Source organism: Dipodomys spectabilis, unplaced genomic scaffold, assembly GCF_019054845.1.
Source record: "Dipodomys spectabilis isolate Male_0828 unplaced genomic scaffold, ASM1905484v1 ptg000019l, whole genome shotgun sequence".
Lineage (NCBI taxonomy): Eukaryota > Metazoa > Chordata > Mammalia > Rodentia > Heteromyidae > Dipodomys > Dipodomys spectabilis.
The window spans coordinates 17558941-17578578 of record NW_024870696.1 but is presented as its reverse complement, the minus strand read 5'-3'; the positions used below and the strand labels follow the sequence as shown (position 1 = coordinate 17578578).

The 19638-nt window shown below is 32.8% G+C and overlaps 1 protein-coding gene across 3 annotated transcripts in view; it reads right to left on the bottom strand.

Annotated features, from left to right (window-relative positions):
• Cop1 (COP1 E3 ubiquitin ligase) overlaps window positions 1–19638 on the bottom strand; it is a 100554-nt gene that overhangs the window by 43243 nt on the left and 37673 nt on the right. For all 3 annotated transcript variants that reach the window (XM_042674415.1, XM_042674416.1, XM_042674417.1), the window contains 3 exons: window positions 9783–9842; window positions 8539–8615; window positions 6728–6785 (listed from right to left, as the gene is read on the bottom strand). In XM_042674415.1, coding sequence (XP_042530349.1) covers window positions 6728–6785; window positions 8539–8615; window positions 9783–9842 — 195 coding nt within the window. The remainder of the gene's footprint in view (window positions 1–6727; window positions 6786–8538; window positions 8616–9782; window positions 9843–19638) is intronic.

The window sequence follows — 19638 nt, the reverse complement described above, 5'->3', positions numbered from 1 at the left end:
ACAGCAGGAAAACTAAGCTAAAAGAAGAAACAAAAGTCAGGTGTAGGCATGGTAGATCATACCTATAATGCTAACTTCTAGGGAATCTGAGATTGGGAGGACTGGAGTCCCAGGCCAGCCAATGCAAAATGTTTGTGAGAGCTTAACTGAACAGAACAGGGCTGTCATCCCAGCTATGGCATGAAATATAAATAGGAGGATCACTATGCAGACTGGCCAGGCAAAAAAGTGAAAAGTAACTAGATCTAAAAGGGCTGAAGGGTTGGCTTCACAGGTAAAATGACTGCCTAGGAAGTATTAAGGCTCTGAGTTAAAACCCAGTGCCACTAAGTAAAAGGAGATGGAGAGAGAGAAAACAAAGTTAGGCATGGTGACATATACCTGTAATGCCATCACTTGGGAAAATGAGGCAGGAGGATCTTAAAAGTGTAAGTTCAATGTAGCTTACTAGCAAGACTCTCCACATAAGAAAACCATGAGGGAGAAAAAAAAAAGGTGGGGGAGGCTGAAGGAGGGAAAGGAAGAAAAGAGAGAACATGAAAATACATTGTAAGGATGGAGACAGCAGTGCAGAATAGAAATAAGTTTAATTCAACAATTGCTTCTCTGTTCATAATAAAACTGCCTCAGAAATATATAAAGTAGAAATTCCCAGACTGAAAAGTATACCAATATTGTGAGAGATGAATTTCACCGATTTTCACTGACAAAAACATATGGTAGTAGTGAAGCTGAACACTGAAGCCGGAGTCTGCACTAGTCATCTCACACAACCATCAGGTGAAATCTAAGTTTGGTTATCTGCAGTATAGCCTTGAGAAAGCCCCTCTAGCCTGTATACTATGCAATATGTCAGAAATTGAACAATTTAGTGACAAGAATAACCTGAAGAAATAATGGTATCTGTTCTATACACCTGCACAACAGAAAAGCATCTCATGCCTAGGAGAGTAAGATTAGATAGGCAGCATTTGGCCACAAACCTATACTCTGAAAAGGTACCCAATTAGTCTGTCATCATCCATCTCCTACAAAAACCATCCCTAAATCAGTCAAATGTACTTAGGACTTGAGTTCTACATCTTCTTGGTCAGCCAGGTCTTTGGCTACAACAACTTGTCTCTTAAACCTAACTGGCTTATTGTGCTGTAACCAACCAGAGCTGTGTCTGGTAAGAATACCAATAATACACATTTAGTCAAATAGAAAGTATAATTTAATAAATACATACAAAATGCTACAACTAATTAAAAACTATATTCCTCTTAAGTATACATGTGATATTAAAAAAACTGACGATAAACTATTATTGGGAAGTTTTTGATCTTGAGCAGGGGCAGTAATTATATAAAAAAGTGACGAATTCTATGTCACAGAATTTAGGAACTTCTGGTCAGTAAAATCAGCTAGAAAAACTGACACACTGAATTGAAACTTTTGTACAACTGTTTGAAGATAAAATAAATTTGTGTAAAAAATCAAATATTTAAACATAAGTGCTAAGCCTCAAGTTCAAACTCCAGTACTGCCCCAAAAAAAGTTGAATGGAGACTAATATTTTGCTGAGTATACTCATGACTGTAATTCTACTAAATAGGACAATGAGACTTTGGAGACACAAGTCTGAAGCCAGCCTATATAGCCATATTCCATGATTCAGCCATGAATAAAAATGAGTGAAAACTTGAAGCTCTTAGTTTTTGTTAATAATATTAAATCCAATGCTAAATTAATTCCAATAAAGGGACTTATAGTGAGGTAGGTACTGGTCAGCAAAAGACCAACTGATTAGAGTAGGAACTGTACCATCAACCTTCAGGAAGGTGAGGTCTGGAAGGTCAGCTCTACCACTCCTGAACAAATGGATGAACTTCTGGTTTGGTAAAGACACTGAGTTCTTGGGAGTGTACAGACACCTAGAGAGTACACAGAAGCTCTGAAAGCCAACTACCTCCATACACTTGTGCTTACATCTTGTACCTCGAAGGTTATAGAATTTCCTACTGTGGACAATATCATATATACTTGTGTCAGAAGTATTAAGTGACTGTGTACAAAAGAATCTCATTAAAAGAAAATAAAAAATTATGAGCTAATTTGTAGAACTACGTAAAATCTTTGAAAAATAAAATTTACCAAATATGCCACAAACTAAAACTGAAGGTGTGAATATTCTTTGTCTTTATGAAGAAAGTTTCTATAAGGCTTTCCTACCAACAAAACTCCATTATCAAATAGTTTTACTTGGGAATTCTGCCAAATATTCAATGAAGAAAGAATGCTAATATCATATGAATTCTTTAGAGAAACAAAAGGAGGAAAAACACTTCCTGATCTTTGTCATACTTCCATTGATAGTTTGAATACAAGACTAGGGACTCTAATGGTTTGGTTCTGATTGGTGTTATTGGACTAGTGGGTTAGGGACATGAGTTAGTTCACTAGTAACCCCTAAATTTTTTGCCAGAGGATTCTTTTTCCTTCTCCCTCTTGCTTTCTTATTAGGAATATGAATGTCTCCCTGTGCATGAGCTTAGCTTATTCTCCACCACAGACCACACATAATGTGTCCCTATTCAAATTTTAGGCAAGGTTTTTTCTTCTTAAATTAACTGCCTAAAGTATTTACACAATGTATCTAATTCATTCCAAACTAAACACAGAATGTTGAAAAAGTAAAATAGCCTTTATAAACAGAAATCCAACAACAAAAAAACCCAAGCAGATCAAATCCAGCATTTTTATCTCTTTGACCATGTCTCCTTCACCATTTCTTACCATAACTAGAACTTTGATTAAAAATTGATATCAAAGGTGTTTTTGTTACTGTTACATTTTGAAGAGTCTATTCCATTTCATATTTATGAAATCTTTCCCAATTTACATTTTGGGGTACTTTACTAAATGTAGGTTTTTAAAAAAAATTTCTGTACTTCTATTGCCATTTCTTTCATTAAGTGATAAAACAGGAAACTAAATTTTCATCCATTTCCCACCTGAAATACTATATGATCACCTCTACCACAAGTTAAGCCATTAACTATGCTTTGATTAGATTTTAATATTTTATTTTGCTCCTTTCATTACAACAATACATTCTAATAGTTGAATGGGCAGTTGCACACTTATCACATTAACCTCAGAAGAATAAAGTCAGTTGCGCAATTCTCTGTACACTGATCTGAAATTGCCTTAATCTATTTTAATATTTTACAAAAATCACCTATTTCTTTGAGCTATTTTATTAGTATAGATCTTCATTATTAATTAGTCTAATCAATTCTGCATCAGGAAAAGTTAATTTTATGTTGTCTATGGGCTCTTATCAAACTACATTTAACATCTTACTATAGATTAGTGACATGAATGCTTAGTTCATTTTTCATCACTGTCAACAACAGAAGGTATTTAATGCTATAAATTTTAGTATAATTCTGACTATTCTTTATTAATTTTTACATGTAATTTATATATATGAAATATATTTAGTGTCTGTTCCACATTCCTGGTACCCAGCATAGAGCTCTTAAAAAAACAAAACAACAAAAACACACCAAAAAAACAGGTGGGTGCCAGTGGCTCAAGCCTGTAACCCTAGCTACTCTGGAGGCTGAGATCTGAGGATCTTGGCAGAAAGTCTCCATGAGACACATCTCCAATTAACGAAAAACTCAATTAACTCAAAAACCCAGAAGTGGAGCTGTGCCTTAAAGTGGTACATTTCTAGCCTTGAGAAAAACAGTCCAGGGACAGTGCCCAGCCCTCAGTTCAAGCCCCACAACTGACAAACCAACAATAATAACAAAAATATGTAAATAACAAAAAATACAAACAACGTTAACAAAAAACAAATGAATTCCATTTATATGTATATATTTACATATATATGTATATATATTTACATGCACATGTATATATATACATATATATGTAAATTGAGACAGGATCTCACTATTCAGCCTAGGATGGATTCATCCTGGTTTATCCTCCTATCTCTGCCTATCAAGTGCTAAGACTACAGGCATGTGCTAAGTGCCTAAATTCTATTATTTGAGTTTTTATTTTGAATAACTTATACCTTAAGAAAATGAATACCAGGAAGCTGAAATGTGTAGCTGGAGGGATGAAGTCAACAGAAGAGGGCAGATGACGGACAGAGGAAGGATGGGCAAATACAGTCATACTATTCAATGTACACATGTGAAAATGGAACTTGAGGGGACGGATAGGTGAGAGAGTGAAATTGATCAAGATGCATTGTACTCATAAACTGATATGTTGACTTGAAACCCTTTTGTACAACCACTTATAAGACATTTTTTTGAAATATCTGTATCAGAACTTATAAAATGGTTGAGAAGTCCCTAGTTTACTATCTTCCAAATTGAATCAGTTTGTTTCTATTTATTTATGTATTTATTTACTATTTTAATTGATACAATGAAAATGGTATAATTTATCCTATTTTAGAATTAGCTTAGTTTTCTAATTGCTCCAAAGACTAAATAATTTGTGTTCTTTGATTTAAAAAAAATGTAAGGACAGATATGTACTTTTTTCAACTTAAAAAAATCCAATTTGTTTACAATGGCCAAAAAGTTGTGTATATGTTACACCTGTTATGCTTTTTACCCTATCTACTTTTCTCTAAATATTTACTCTGCTCAGTTAAACTGGACTATATCAGGCATGACCCTACATCAGGGCTTATTAACCCATTCACTCTCCTTCAATTTCTACTCAAAGATATTCAAATGGCTTACTTCCTTACTTTTTAATTCAAATGCCATGGAACTTTTCTTTTCTTTTTTTACATTTCTGTCTTTCAAATTAGATTAGTAGTTTGTTTTTGTTCTATGTATCCTCTCAAAGCCTACCTTAGATCTTCATAAATACCAGATACTCAAAAAAAGTCTAATGGTTGAATGAATAAACACTTAAAAGCACAGGCTCTGAAGCTATAACACCTGGCTTAAAAATCTCACCTTCTTCTTCTTACTAGCTATATTTCCTCGGTCTTTAACTTCACTTTATACCAGTTTCTCTCTTAAAATTACATTAATTAATAAATTTTACAAAATTATTTTCTTGCATGTGCATGTATATTTCTTTAGCTTTGTTTTGTGCTCAAGGTCAAGGCCTTGTGTTTACTTGGTCATCTGACTACTTGAGCCACACCTCCAACCCAGCATTTTGATTTATTCGTAATAGAGTCTCCCAGCCTTTCTGTTGCTGGAGCTGTCTTTGAATCATGATCCTCTGATCTCAGCCTTCTAAACAGCTAGGATTACAGGCATAAGCAATTGGCACTTGGCCGTTTTCTTTGGTTTCTAACAGTTTTTTTGCTTTATGTAAATTACAATTATGTGATAACACAAGATACAGTTTGTCCTCACATAAGCAGATTCTGCAACTATAGATAGAAAACCTGTGTACTGAGGATGTATAAACTTTTTTGTTATTCCCTAGCTGTTTCACCATAAGTTTTTACATACCACTTACAATGACCTAGAAATCCAGGTGTGCAGACAAGAGTATGCAGATAATTGTAAGTTACATAAATGACTTAACTATCCACATTTTTCTTTTTGTACCAGTCAGTTTGAGGGCTTGAACTCACAGACCTTAGCTTTTTATACACTAAGCTAGTGCTCTACTATCTGAGCCACACCACTATTTCTGGTTTTTGAAGGTAAGAGTCTCACTAATAGACATTCCTTGCCAGGTTGGCTTTCAACCACAATCTTTATCTCAGTCTCCTTAATAGCTAAGATTACAGTTCAAAGCCAGCCTGAACAGCAAGTCTGTGATGCTTATCTCAAATTAACCACCAAAAAGCCAGAAGTGGAGCTGGCTCAAGTAGTAGAATGCCAGCCTTGAGAGAAAAAGCTAATGGACAGTGCCAAGGCCATTCAAGCTCTCGTAGTTGTAGTATGCACACACATGCACACGCACACATACACACACACACACAGAGGTGTCACAAGAAGGATAGGCTTTCCTCTGGAAACAGTTACATGAGATTAATCAGTTATATGAGATTAATCGATGACTAAGTACACTAAATCTTTTGTAGAAGTAGAAAAGGGCTGGTGATGGCCCTAACACTGCTAAGAATTAAAAACAATAGTAAAAAATAGTAATAATAATAGGACAGGAAACTAGAGTGAGGCTGAAATTATAATAGGAAAAGAAGCAGTAATATATTAGTCAAGACTTGTATGTATTTAACATTTTGAAATGTTTGCATAGTCACTTTGGTTTTTTCATATGCTTAAACAAGTTCATGGAGTAATGTTGGCTTTGTTTCACTTCATCAATGATAGATGGTCTTGCCTAATTAGTCTGTTGTGAGAGTATAATTAAAGAACTTCCAAGCTGCTGGTCACTGGTGGCTCACTCTTGTATTCCTAGCTTCTCAGGAGGCTGAGATCTGAGGCTGATGGTCCAAAGTCAGCCTGGGTATAAGAATCTTATCTCCAATGAATTACCGAAACACCAGAAGTGAAGCTGTGGCTCAAGAGGGAAAGCACTAGCCTTAGCACAAAAGCTCAGTCAGGGATAGCATCTAGGCCCCGAGTTCAAGCCTTATGACACACACACATATACACACACAAACATACTTTCAAGGCTTAGTGATAAATGCTGGGTTATTGAAAAGTTACTAATTTACAACTTCAGTAATTATACTCATGGCACAGCTAAAACCGTTAAATATTTTATTTACCTGAGAACTGCCACTGAAACCTGGAGGTTGGCTGTATTCTGTAGAATCAATTATACTACTGAAAAATAAAGAAGGAAAAATATAATAGTATAAGACTAAGTAACAAACGTCAGGGTACAACAAATAAAAATCCTTAAACAGAGAGGCATATGACAATGAGAATGAATGATCATTTATTACTGAAATGTTGGCGATGTGAAAATTTTCACTTCCCTTTATATACTCACTCAAGAACCCAGTTATCTAAGAGTTCATGTCAGAAAAGAAAAACTAGGTTTAAAGTTATCTATTTCCCACACATCTGGTCATTAGAAATGTTTTAAGCAAAGTAAAACACACAGGAAAACTAGCTAAGGTAACCACAGAGAATTCTATACACTATAGTTCATATGCAAAATATTAAACTTTTCAGGAATGTTTCTTTACTAAAAAATCCCTTTTACTGCTTTTCCACATGCTGCACCAAAGTAGATCCATAATAACTTTCTGAAAGTTAATGCAATCCCGTATACTAACTACTATTGGAGTTCCTGATAATCCACATTATCCTAATGTAATTTTGTCTAAAAAAGATATTGAACCATTGTTTTAAATGTAATAAATTTTTTAAAAAGTGAGTTCATGTAAAATAGCTCTTACTTGGAACTTTTCAAGCATGAACACTCAAAACTCAAAAAACTATAATACATTGGATTCTGGCAGATTATGTCTAGAATCCTAACTGCTCAAAAGTCTGTGGATTTTAGTAAAAACAGTGGAAGTATGCAACATTCTATGTCCAATTCTACCAGCAAAAAAAGCCAAGAAGAGATGTGGTCCTAGTGACACAGTGATCAGAAAAAGCAAGTGAAAATGTGAAACACTTAATTCCAGCTTAACAACAACAACAAAACTAAATAATTAAAAAAATAAAATAAATTAGCACATAATTCATGACATAGAATTTTAGTCTCACAGGGATAGTATTAACTCATTATAGTGTATAAACACTAAATGAAGCTAAGAATTATTCTAAAATCTAGGGATCTTATATAGAAGGAAAGACTTAAATTAGTGACAGAAGGATTTCAAGTCTGAGGTCAAGCTAGACAACTTATTAAGATTTCCATCTCAAAAAAACAAAAGGAGAAGAGGTATAGAAAAGGAACATCTGTGGTGGTACAGGCCAGAATCTGGGAAGCTGACACTGGAGGCTCACCAAGTTCAAAGCAAGTTTGGGCTACATAATAAGCTGAATACCAAAAAACCCTCCATTTTTTTTTTTTTTTGTTGTTGTTGTTTTTAGTCATAGGGCTTCAACTCAGGGCCTGGGCACTGTCCCTGAGCTATTTTACTCAAGGCTAGTGCTCTACCACTTTGAGCCACAGCTGGACTTCCAGTTTTTTAGGTGGCAAATTGAAGATAAGGGCTCATCGCCTTTTCTCCTGTTTTTGGCTTCAAACCAGGATCCTAAGATATCAGTTTCCTAAATAGCTAGGATTATAGTGTGAGGCACCAGCACTTGGCTAAAAACGCCAAGTTATTTCTAATTTTACTGTATCATGTTTCCAAATTCAGATTTTGAATGTCATCTGTCTAATTCATAACATAAAAAATTTACTCAATTTTTTAATCCAATAGTAAACTGAAAATACTATTCCTAAAATGAAAGAAAATGCACGTGCCATATATATATAATTTTTAGATCATAACCAAAAGTAGTTTCTCAAGGGTTTCATATGCTCTAATAAAAAGGGTCTGCAGGGCTAGTGTCATATGTGCGCTTTTCTGTGACTGAAGTCCTAAAGATTCACCAGAGCATAGCTTTTTACCTGTGTGATGGAGAAGGGGCTTCACATTGAGGCACTGTGCTATCTTCACTGACAGGAGAGTATACGCCACTCATTTCCTGAAATAACAAATTTTTTGAATTACAGTAGATATTCCAAAGAATAGTTCCACTAATAAAAAAAGATCTATTATACTCCTTTCTAATCACAAGTATTTATCAGTCCTTTTGGTCTTAATACTCAAATTTCTCAAAGATTCCTTTCCATAAAGTGCAAAAGCAAAGAGAAACTGAAATTTTAGGAGGCAAGACTTTGATAGTATATAACGTTAAGGAACTGTAAATTCTAATAAATACCATATACCACAAATAAAGCCTGCAAATACAGAAAAAGTGAATATTCTTAGAAAGGTGAACAGCATAATACATGAGCTATGAGCTAGCTAGTTATCCCAGTCTCTTAATAATATTAACAGCAGATTTAACAGTAAAAATGTATAATTAGGCAAAATTATTTCTAGCTAAGTAGCTAGAAGTAACAATATAAATAGATAAGTATGGCAGACCCATGGCAGTCCACAAAATATTGTACCATTATTCCTTAACATGTAATGTCTGTCAGTAAAAACAGTGTAACATGCGCTGTCAGATGCTAGTAGTAACATGCTACTGGGCTCAAGTGGTAGGTAGAAAGCTAGCCTTCAGCAAAAAAGCTCAGGGACAGCACCCAGGATCTGATTCAAGCCTCAGGTCCCACGCAAAACAAAGTAAAATAAAATCGATTTTAACATGTGAATAATTATATACACATATACAATGAACTAAATTTATCCACAAGCAGTGGCTTCACCTAACAGTAAGTTAAAAATTGCTATAATGTTGAAAACATATTTTTATAAATCTTTGTTAACCTCAGTATTGCACTCGGCATGTAAAATATTTTACTTAGAAAATGTAATAATAAATCACTTCAATCTAAGGATAGAGGATTTTGTCGGAGTTAATTTAAATTGATATAATAAAGAAGATTACGTAATTTTTCTTGATTTTAATCAAGAATTATGGTAATAGAATAGCATGAAAACAAACTAAAATTACATTTTATCAACAAAAAATGTTCAAAATCTTTATTTTCAAAAAATGCACTATCAATTATAATTAACATTTGGTACTTCCTTTATAACCAAGACCAATCCCATAAATCTAATGCAGTAACTTAAAGAAAAGGTGACATTTTTCATGACAATAAAAAGTTATCAGAGATGTGAGAAATTCTTGATTTCTTACTTCCACTCTTTTAATATCTTCTTCCAAAACACTTAGTTCCTTCTGGATCTGTTCCAGTTGCTATGGATTAAAGAAAGAGACAGAAAATGTTCTCAACCAAACCACTGGCATGTCCATATTCACAAAGAACTCCATAATTGGGAAATTAATTCTTTTTAAACATTGAGCACTGATGTTAAGTTTGGTGGATAAGAACTAATACACATAAAAAATATTAGCTTTAAGTTCCAATGTTAAAATGTAAATATAGATTTATCTTTATACTTTTATTTTAATAGGAATTGACTTCATAATAAAAACATAAAAATGAACAATAGCAGTAAGTGACTTAAAATATAAGATATACAAAGAACACATTACCTCATTTAATTATTTAAAATAAAAATCTAAAAATTTGTCATGAAAGCTGTAAAATCCCTTCTTTATGAGAAACAAGTCTATTTAATACCCGCAACCCATATAACCATCCTAACAGAACCCTTTCATGGACTTTTATAACATACTTAAGCTATTTTGTCTTTTTGATCTTTCCTATTGCACCTCAACCATACTTCATGTCAGTGAAATGTATTATTTTCACAACATACAAAGATGTATTTAAGTATCTCTGATAAGAGAGTTGTTTGTAAACAATCATAAATAATCTTAGAACATATGGATGTTTCTATTGAAAGAACATATGGATGATTTTATTACAAGATTCTTCAGTGCTTTTTGGGGGGAGGCAGAACTAGGTTTGAACTCAGGGTCTTATGCTTGATAGATAGGTACTCAACACTTGATTCACACCTCTAGCCCTTTACTGCACAGGTTATTTTTGAGACGGGGTCTTATTTTCTGCTTGAATGCATGCCTAAACCACAATCCCACATGTTTTAGGCATTTCCATTTTGAAGCATTTCCATTTCAAGATTCTGAAGGAAACTATACATTATTAAGAAAGCAATGAAACACATCTTAGTGCTGTTAAACTGAACAAATAAATAGGACAGCTAGCTGAAAGTAGCAGAAAAAAAGAACAAGACTAAATTTACTCTGTAAACAACATTAACCTACCAAGAATGGTAGATATATAGAGAAAAGCCTATGAAGATTAACTTATGTTTTGTGAAAAATCAGAAATTGAGAATGACAAAGTCCTATACTTTGCCTTACCATAGTGTTTGAAGTCAGACATACACATACAAATAGCAAAGAAAATAGTCCTAAGACACCATAGCAAGAACTCACAGTGGATTAGTCAAAAAACTTTGTAAGAACATTTAAATTTTAAAAGTAAAGAACATTCTCAGAACATCTTAGAATAAAAATTTAAAAATGGAATAGTTCAACATTCCTAACTACTCATACTGTTAATATTAGCTCTGGTATAAGTACATATATTTGGAACTCATTTACTTCGCCTTCACTACTGGGTTTGATAAAAATATGCCTAAGTATTAAACTCTCAGGATTTAATTTTATATAAACTAATATAACTTAGAATAAACTATTTAATTACTGCAGACCAAAGGAAAGGATATGCAGTTACACTTTCAGGAAAGACAGCCGGTAAAGAAAAGAGAATGACAAAACTCAAATGTACATTAATTCTGAAAGAGCTACTACTAAATCAAGTAAAGCACTTAACCAAACTACAACAAGAACCAACTACTACAGCAAGCCAAACATTTCTTTTTTCGTATCACCCTAAAGACATAGTCATACTAAATACTTAATGGCAGATTTGATTTTGAGACTTCACTGAACTTGCCATAGAAATTTTTAAATGCATATCAAGCAAAGCCAAATATAAATAAATGAATAAATAGAAGAGATGGAAAAATAAAATAGCTTATTTAAAAGTAAATGAAAACATATGTTCACACCAGTAAAACCTAGCATTACACACCATATAATACCTAGTCGAACAACTAAAAATGTATTCAAAGATAAGTACTCAAAACAACTAGTTGAACCAAAATGATATTCTGAAAAAGGTGTGGAGAAAACAGAAAAACACCCAGAACAACTACAATAAAGGGGGGAAAAAAAACAATAAAAGGGCAGGCTTAAGTTACAACCGTTACATCAAATACAAAGCCTAAATACACAATTAAAAGGCTGAGACTAACAGTATATTGAAATATTTTCTATATACTGTTAGTGATAAACTCTTCTCAAATGATTCAGAATTTGATTCAAGAAGACAAAGACTCAGTAAAGATGTAGAAAATTCTCACTATACATTTAACTACTTTATACTGCATCATGCAACTGCAGAAAACATTCTTTTCAAGCACAAATACTTCGAAACCTAACCAACTACCAGGTGGTACAGAAAATATTACATCTGACAAAAGAGAACTCAGAGAATTTTCTGATTGTAATTCCATTAAAAAACATAAAAAAGCATAACAAAAAAATCCTCATGTTCAAGTAAAAACAATACACAAGCTTAAGAAAAAACTGTAATAAAAGGAGGAGGAAGGAAGGAGGCATTATATGCCTATATGCTATATGACAAAAGTAATCTGCACAATTATATGAAAATTTAAATAAATGGGAAATAACAAATTAAATCAATTAAAGAGATGAAAATAATAAACAACATAAATTAATAAAATGGAAAACAAACACGAAACAGAGTAAGATTAAAAGATTAAACCCAGAAAACAGAAACATCCCTGGCAAGAACTGATCAAGAGAAAACACACAAAGCAATATTGGAAATATAAGACATCACTAGAAATCCTGTGAACATAAACATTTCAGATTCTATTCAGATGAATCGTATGCCAATGTTTTGAAATTATTATGAAAGAATTTCTTTAAAAATAAAAAGTGATAGTGAAACAAAACCTTGAATAACTATTCATGTAACTATTCAACTCAATCTGTAATCTAAAACTTTCTACAAACAAAGCAAAATGTCCAGATGTCTTCTCCAACAAGATCTTTACTGATTTGACACACTAATTCTAAACTACAGTCTTCCAAAAATAGAAGAATATACATTTCCCAACTTGAGAAAAACAGCCATCTTTATGGTAAATTGCCGTAAGACTAGTGTTAGAAAAAAATAATCTCACAGTCTTACTCATGAACATAAACGCAAAAATCCTAACAAAATGTTAATAATCCAAACCATACTGAAGAGAATATATAATGTATGTTTGGTTTACACAAGGAATACAAATAGGGGAACTAAGTATCCTGGCAGGGATACCTAAAAGAGGAGATATGAGATTAGGGATATGAGACAATCAGGATGTCTGGTCATTTAAACTACACAGGTGATTAATTAACTTTCTAATGTTAAACCAATGTAACTATAATTATTCACATTAACAGAATGAAAAAAAATCATGATTGTCTTAGATACACAAAAAAATTTGGAGAATACTCAACCCCCCTAGTAATGAAGGAAAGTTCTCTTAGTAAACTGGGAATAAAAATAGAAATTTCCATGAATGATTAAAAAAAAAATAGCTAAAAAAAAAAACCTACAGAAAACATCATACCTAATGGTGACACGTCGAATGCTTTCACTTTGAGATCAGCATCAAGACTAGGATGCCCAGCTATCACCACTTCTATTCATCATTGTACCGGTGTCCTAGCCAGCAGAGTAAGACAAGAAAAATAAATAAAGATATAAGGATCATAAAGAAAGACACTAAACTGTTATTTTTGCAGATTATGATGTGTACACAGAAAACATAAAAGAATCTACAAATAAATTAGAACTGATGAGTGTAACAAGTTGCTGGTTATTTGAAAAACAACTTGTAAAAATCAAATCAATATCCATTTGCCAGCAACAGTAAGAAAACTAAAATTAAAGACACAGACATCATTAATAATAACATAAAATGATTAAATCTCAAATAAAGATGTATTAAGATACCCTGAAAAGTATCAAAATTTTTGGATATTTTAAAAGACCTATAAATACACATACAGAATATCATGTTATGAATTAGAGGATACATTGTAAAGATACATTCTCCCAAATTTATCTAGAGTCAAAGCAATCCCAATAAAAAAATCTCACCAGATTTACCATGGAAATGTACTGATTAAAAAAATATACATAGAAATGCAAATAGCCATGAATAGCCAAGAGTTTCATGTACAACAAAGATTCTAGTATTTATTGTAGTATAGTATTGTCCAATGGATACACAAACAGAATGGTGGAAGAGAAGAGCCTATAGGGACACATGATATGTGATAGGTTCAAACTTCAAAGCAAAAGAGAAAAGGATGGACTTAAAAATGCTTAGACAGCTGCGTATCCATATACAAAGATCACTCCCTACATAGTATACACAAAAACGTGTCTCCAGGTATAGGACTTAATGTGAAAGATAAGAAAATACTTTCAAACAAAAATATGAATAGGAAAATATCATCATGATCATAGGTGAAGATTTCTTATCTGACTCAGAAGACATTATAAAAAGAACAATTAATTAGAGTCTATTAAAGTTAAAATTCTATGTACATTAAAGGATACCATTAAGTTAGGAGCAGCCTAATTAGAAGAAAAGGCATTTGTGAAAGATCAATTTTACAAAGAATTCATATCTAGAATATACAAACTAAGGAAAACCCACTGAATAAAAAATCCCTGCAAAATCTTAAAACATATATTAAAAAAAATTCTCCAATGGCCAATAAACATAGTATCAAGTACTAAACCTATTACCATGAAAATGAAATTTAACCCCCCCCAAAATAGTAATATGTACTTCACATTTAGTTAAACTGGAAAATCCATACTGATACAAACTTTTACAAGTATAATACAAACACTAAGAGAGTATATAGGAGGAGTACTTAATACAAGGAACATTATTTAGGGAAACATGTTGGCACTGTCAGTTCAATATAAATATATATGCCCTATGACATCTAAATACACCCCATACATGTATGTATCTATGCTAATATATACTCAGCTATATATGTACATATATATATATATAGGAGATACTATTGTTGCTTTGAATATTACAAACTGAAAACCACCCAAATACCCATCTACAAGTATTTTTACAAAAAAATAGAGAAATATTTAAGCAAACACTATACAACAGAACTCAATTATAATTATATACAACCATACAGATGTATCATAACATTGAACTAAAGACAGAAACAAATGATTACATAGTGCACAGGCACATTTACATATAGCTCCAAAAATAGACCTATATATAGACTTAAGTAGCAAAACACTAACAAAAGTTCATCTTCATTATGCTCATAAGTTAAGGCTTCTTTAACTATGAGAAATACAATGCCTTAAGAATGGAAATCTCTAAATGGAGAGAGGAAGAATGCAGTCATTTTGTATACACAAAAAAATTAAGAATAGTAAGGGAAAGAGTGGGTCAAATAGATGTAAGAATGTGAAAGGGTGACACTGATCAAGATGCATCAAATCCATAAGCTGCTTTGTTATATGGCACCGCCCTTGTGTAACTATTTACAAAATTTAAAAAAAAAAAAAGAAAGGCAAGGTACTGACTGCTGTAAATAAATGGATATTGATAAATTAGTGGACAAGTGAAAAGGCTGTACTCTGAAAAAGCAAATGTCCTCAGGAGCTGTAGAAATATTTTGCGGCTCCATCAAGATATTAGTTTACATGCACAGTAACTCCACTTTAAACCATAAATTTGATTAATAAAGTTTTCTATTTTATTTCAAATAAAAGTTTAAAATCCAATTTAAATTCTAAAGAAAGCCAAAATTATTCAAAAAGAGATACTAAAATCATCCAAAAGTCTATCTAAAATTAAATCAAAAGGAAGATAAAGCAATTTACTCAAATGCTGGTACAGATTTGAACATTTGGCTTCTAACTAGGATCCAAAGACCTTATGTCCAAACTAACTATAGAAGGAGATTAACACGTTTAGTTATTAAATGGTTTGGTAGGCAGATCTAAAATGATCTTCCAAGATCTCCACCTTTTAGTATTCACATACTTTGTGGAACCCTCATGTTTGGACTATACTAATAATTTGTTCCTAACAATGAGAAAACAACAAAAATGTTAAGATAAAACATCAAAGATTAAGATACAAAAAGCAAATGGTATCTATTTTTCTCAGTCTTTACGCCTCTGAGGAAAGCTGACTGTGTGTAAAGAAGCCAATAAGGCTTAGAAAGGTTACTGTATCAGTCAAAATTGAGACAGTTGTGCCATGGCCAACACTGATTGCAGCTTTTTCAACAGTACGGAGCCAAGCAACCTGGCTGTTCTGTATTATATTCCCTGACTAAAGATAATAAATGGTTGATGTTTAAAGCCTTCAAGTTTGACAGTAATTGGTTCTATATACAATGCAAACGCCTAGTAGGCACTTTCTGTTCTCTAAGTAGTCTGAAAAGAATGAGTAGGGATAAACTGAAACTGAAAAGTAAATAGCCAGCACCTAAAAGGACCTAACAGCTAGATGCAACAGTGAAGTAATAACTATGTTAAGTCTGAACATCATGTTTAACTCATGTGTTATGTATGTCTAAAACAGTAACATAATTAGAATCACAAACAAAATCACAAAGTTAATTTTCAGGGACAATCACAGGAAAAATTCCAAGTAGTAGTTTGTTTCTAATTCAATCTATATATTACTGGAATAAAATTCAACAATAAACTATACTCCAAGAGACAGGATTAACAAATATAGTTTTGAAGATTAAATATGCCAATGTCCTCATCTCATTTCATTCTGTGTACACTAAAAGGGAAAACATCCAGTGTATTTTGAGATTTCAACATATTTTGATTTTATAAGACACTACAATACTAGACTCCAATTGTGAAGGAAGTTATACTGTTTAGTCAAGAAAGCAGGTAAAAAGTTAATCCAGTTTCTTAAACTGAAATGTAAGTCACTCAATCATGAATAAATTAGGAACAAGAAAAACAAAATGTATTCATGACAATGTAGTCAGTGGTCACTAGAGGATCCAATATTTAGAAGTACTTGGAACGAGTATGTTTGTTCCTTGGTTACCTAATATAAGAAAATATAGCCCAACGGAATATGATTCAAGATAAATCAAGCCAAAAGCTTCTCCAGCATTTCACCCAAAAATTTAACAGTAGAAATATAGAAACAGTAAAGAGAGCTATGGGATCCAACCTAGTATCATAAAAGGTGTTATGGAAAAATATCAGCCACAACAGGGAAAGGGCATATTAAAATTATGAGGAAGTTATTGTTGAGAAAAAAGTTCTCTATTGATTCCTCCAATTGCTGCACACACATCAGCTGACAGTTTTTATTATAAATTATTTCTTCGAAGATTATAGGTACAAAGAGCAGCCTGGAACAAAAGAAATAGTAAATACATCCGGGGGAGATCTGTCTTCTGACCAATAAACAGTCCCTGAAGTCTGAACAGATTCCTCTTGAAGAGACTGGGTTTCTTTGCTAAGCTCAGCATTCTTCAGCTGTATACAAACCCAGTGGGTCTACAACATCTATCTTGGTTCATCTCCACAGTGCCCCTGTGGAATTTGGGAGACTAGAAAAAAATTAAAGCTGACATTGCCAAATAATTTAAGACTTAGGAAGTCTGTATCTTCAACTCATTAATCTCAGGTCTTCTGCTAGCATCTATGAAACAGTGGCCAGGTAGCCTGATAACTAACAGTAAAACATCTCATCTCAGACCTTTATCACTTGAAACTATGTCCAAAGTATTGGCTGCAAACATCAGTAGCCCCCAAAAGACATAGTGATTAATTCTGGGAAACACTCAGGGGCTAAGTAGAACTTTAAATCAAAATCTGTTTTATTTAATCCTCAAATATGTTTATGCTTGAGCAGTTCACTTTATTGATATATTTAGTAATGCTTTATCTGGAATGTTATTTTGCACTAAATCTCATCCTCAATGAGTTCAAAATCTAATATGGAAATAAAAAGTAAATAATTACAAATAAATTTCATACATTTTTCTCAAAAGGGAGATACACATAAATTTGAAAAAGTATGATTTTCCTTATTTCTACAGCACAAATGCTGAGTGTGTACATCAGATTAATAATTTCTATACATTATAAAATTTTCAGCCTTGTTATTCAAAAGTGTGCTCGAAGGACCAAATGTTTTTGCATCACTTGCAGCTGGCTAATATCCATACTATCTGTCTCCAAAGACCATAATAAGAATTTGCATTTAACAGAATTCTCAGGGGATTCTCATGTATAGTTTAATAAGAGTACTATGCCATAAGATATTTAAACAAATCAATGTTTGGATATCATTTCATGTCCCACCCCTCAACCCCTGCCAAGACAAAAATAGAATTACTACATAACCAAAAACACAGCTGGGTGCCAACAGCTCAAATTTATAATCCTAGCCTATAATCTTAAATCCAAAGGATGGTGGTTGAAAGCCAGCCTGAAGAGGACTGGGGGTGTGGCTTAAGTGGTAAAGTACCAGAGGAGCAAGTAAGCAAGCAGACTGAGTACAAAGACCTGAGTTCAAACCCTGGTAATGCCCCTCAACAGGAAAAAAAATCCAAATAACACAAGTACATCTTAAACATACAATGAAGATAATGTTCGTACTAACAGACACCTACATACTAAGATCACAATTGTTAACTTAGCAAAAGTGAAGGATGAGAAAAATACAATCATCCAAGAAATGGAAACAAGAGGTTTTTTATTGTATTATTTGTTGATTTTTTCTTTCCTTTTTTTCTTTGGTTTATTCCTTTTTGTCACTGTTTTGGATTTCTGTACCCTTTATCTTGTATATAAGTTTATCTGATTTGGGGAGGGGAAGAGGAAGCACAGAAACCATACAACAAAGGGTGAACCAATTGAGCAGTGATACTAGAAGCTATGTTGGAAATAAACTATACAACTTTGGGGGGGGGGGGGTGTTGGGAGGGAAAAAACTGAGGGAGAATGAGAGGGTAACACTGTTCAAATGGAAAGGTACCCATTTCCTGACTTACGTATAATCCTTCTGTATATTACCTTTACAATAAAATTTAAAAATTAAAAAAAGCAATGACGTCTTCCATTAAAAAAAGAAAAATACAATCACAAATCACCTAAGAAATATTTGTCTATTAACATCAGTATAATCCAAATCTAATCTGAACAAAGTCAGAAAAATTTAAACACAATGGATAATCAAAAGAAGAATTATCCCACTAAGCCAATGTAAAATTCTGGCAATGTACACAGATTATATCATCAAAATAAAAACATATTTTATTTTCAGACAGGTTAACTCAAAGTATAGTAGATGCGTATGTATCTTCTTAAGGAGTGGAGGTATCCTAATTAGATAGTTCTTTAAGAGAAAAAAAAAAAAAAGGATGTACACTGGTGGCTAAAGTTATAATCCTAACTATTAGCAGGAGAAGACTAAAGGATCCTGGTTCAAAACTAGTCCAGGCAGAAAAGGCTGTGCATGAGATTCTTAGCTCCAATTAACCAGTAGAGCTTTGGCTCAAACAGTTGAGCAGAAAAGCTAAGAGGCAGGAATAAGGGCCTGAGTTCAAACCACAGTAATGGCATCAAAAATAAAACGATTTCAGAACTATTTTAGCATGTTCAGATCACATAATTTTATTAGATTTTCCTGTATTTTGTACAGGTGTGAATGGACTGAGTAATTTTATAAGTATTAAACTTTCTAGTTATAAAGCCATGAATATAAAACTGTCTTTCAGTTAGTCCCCATGACTTTACTTCCAAGTATAAACAGGTCTATCAAGAAATAATTTCCAAAACTTGTGTAAAGTTAAAACAACAAAACAAACTTAAAATGTGAGAAAATTCTCTGAAAAGATAAATGTTTTAAAAAATATTTTAATACTTTGT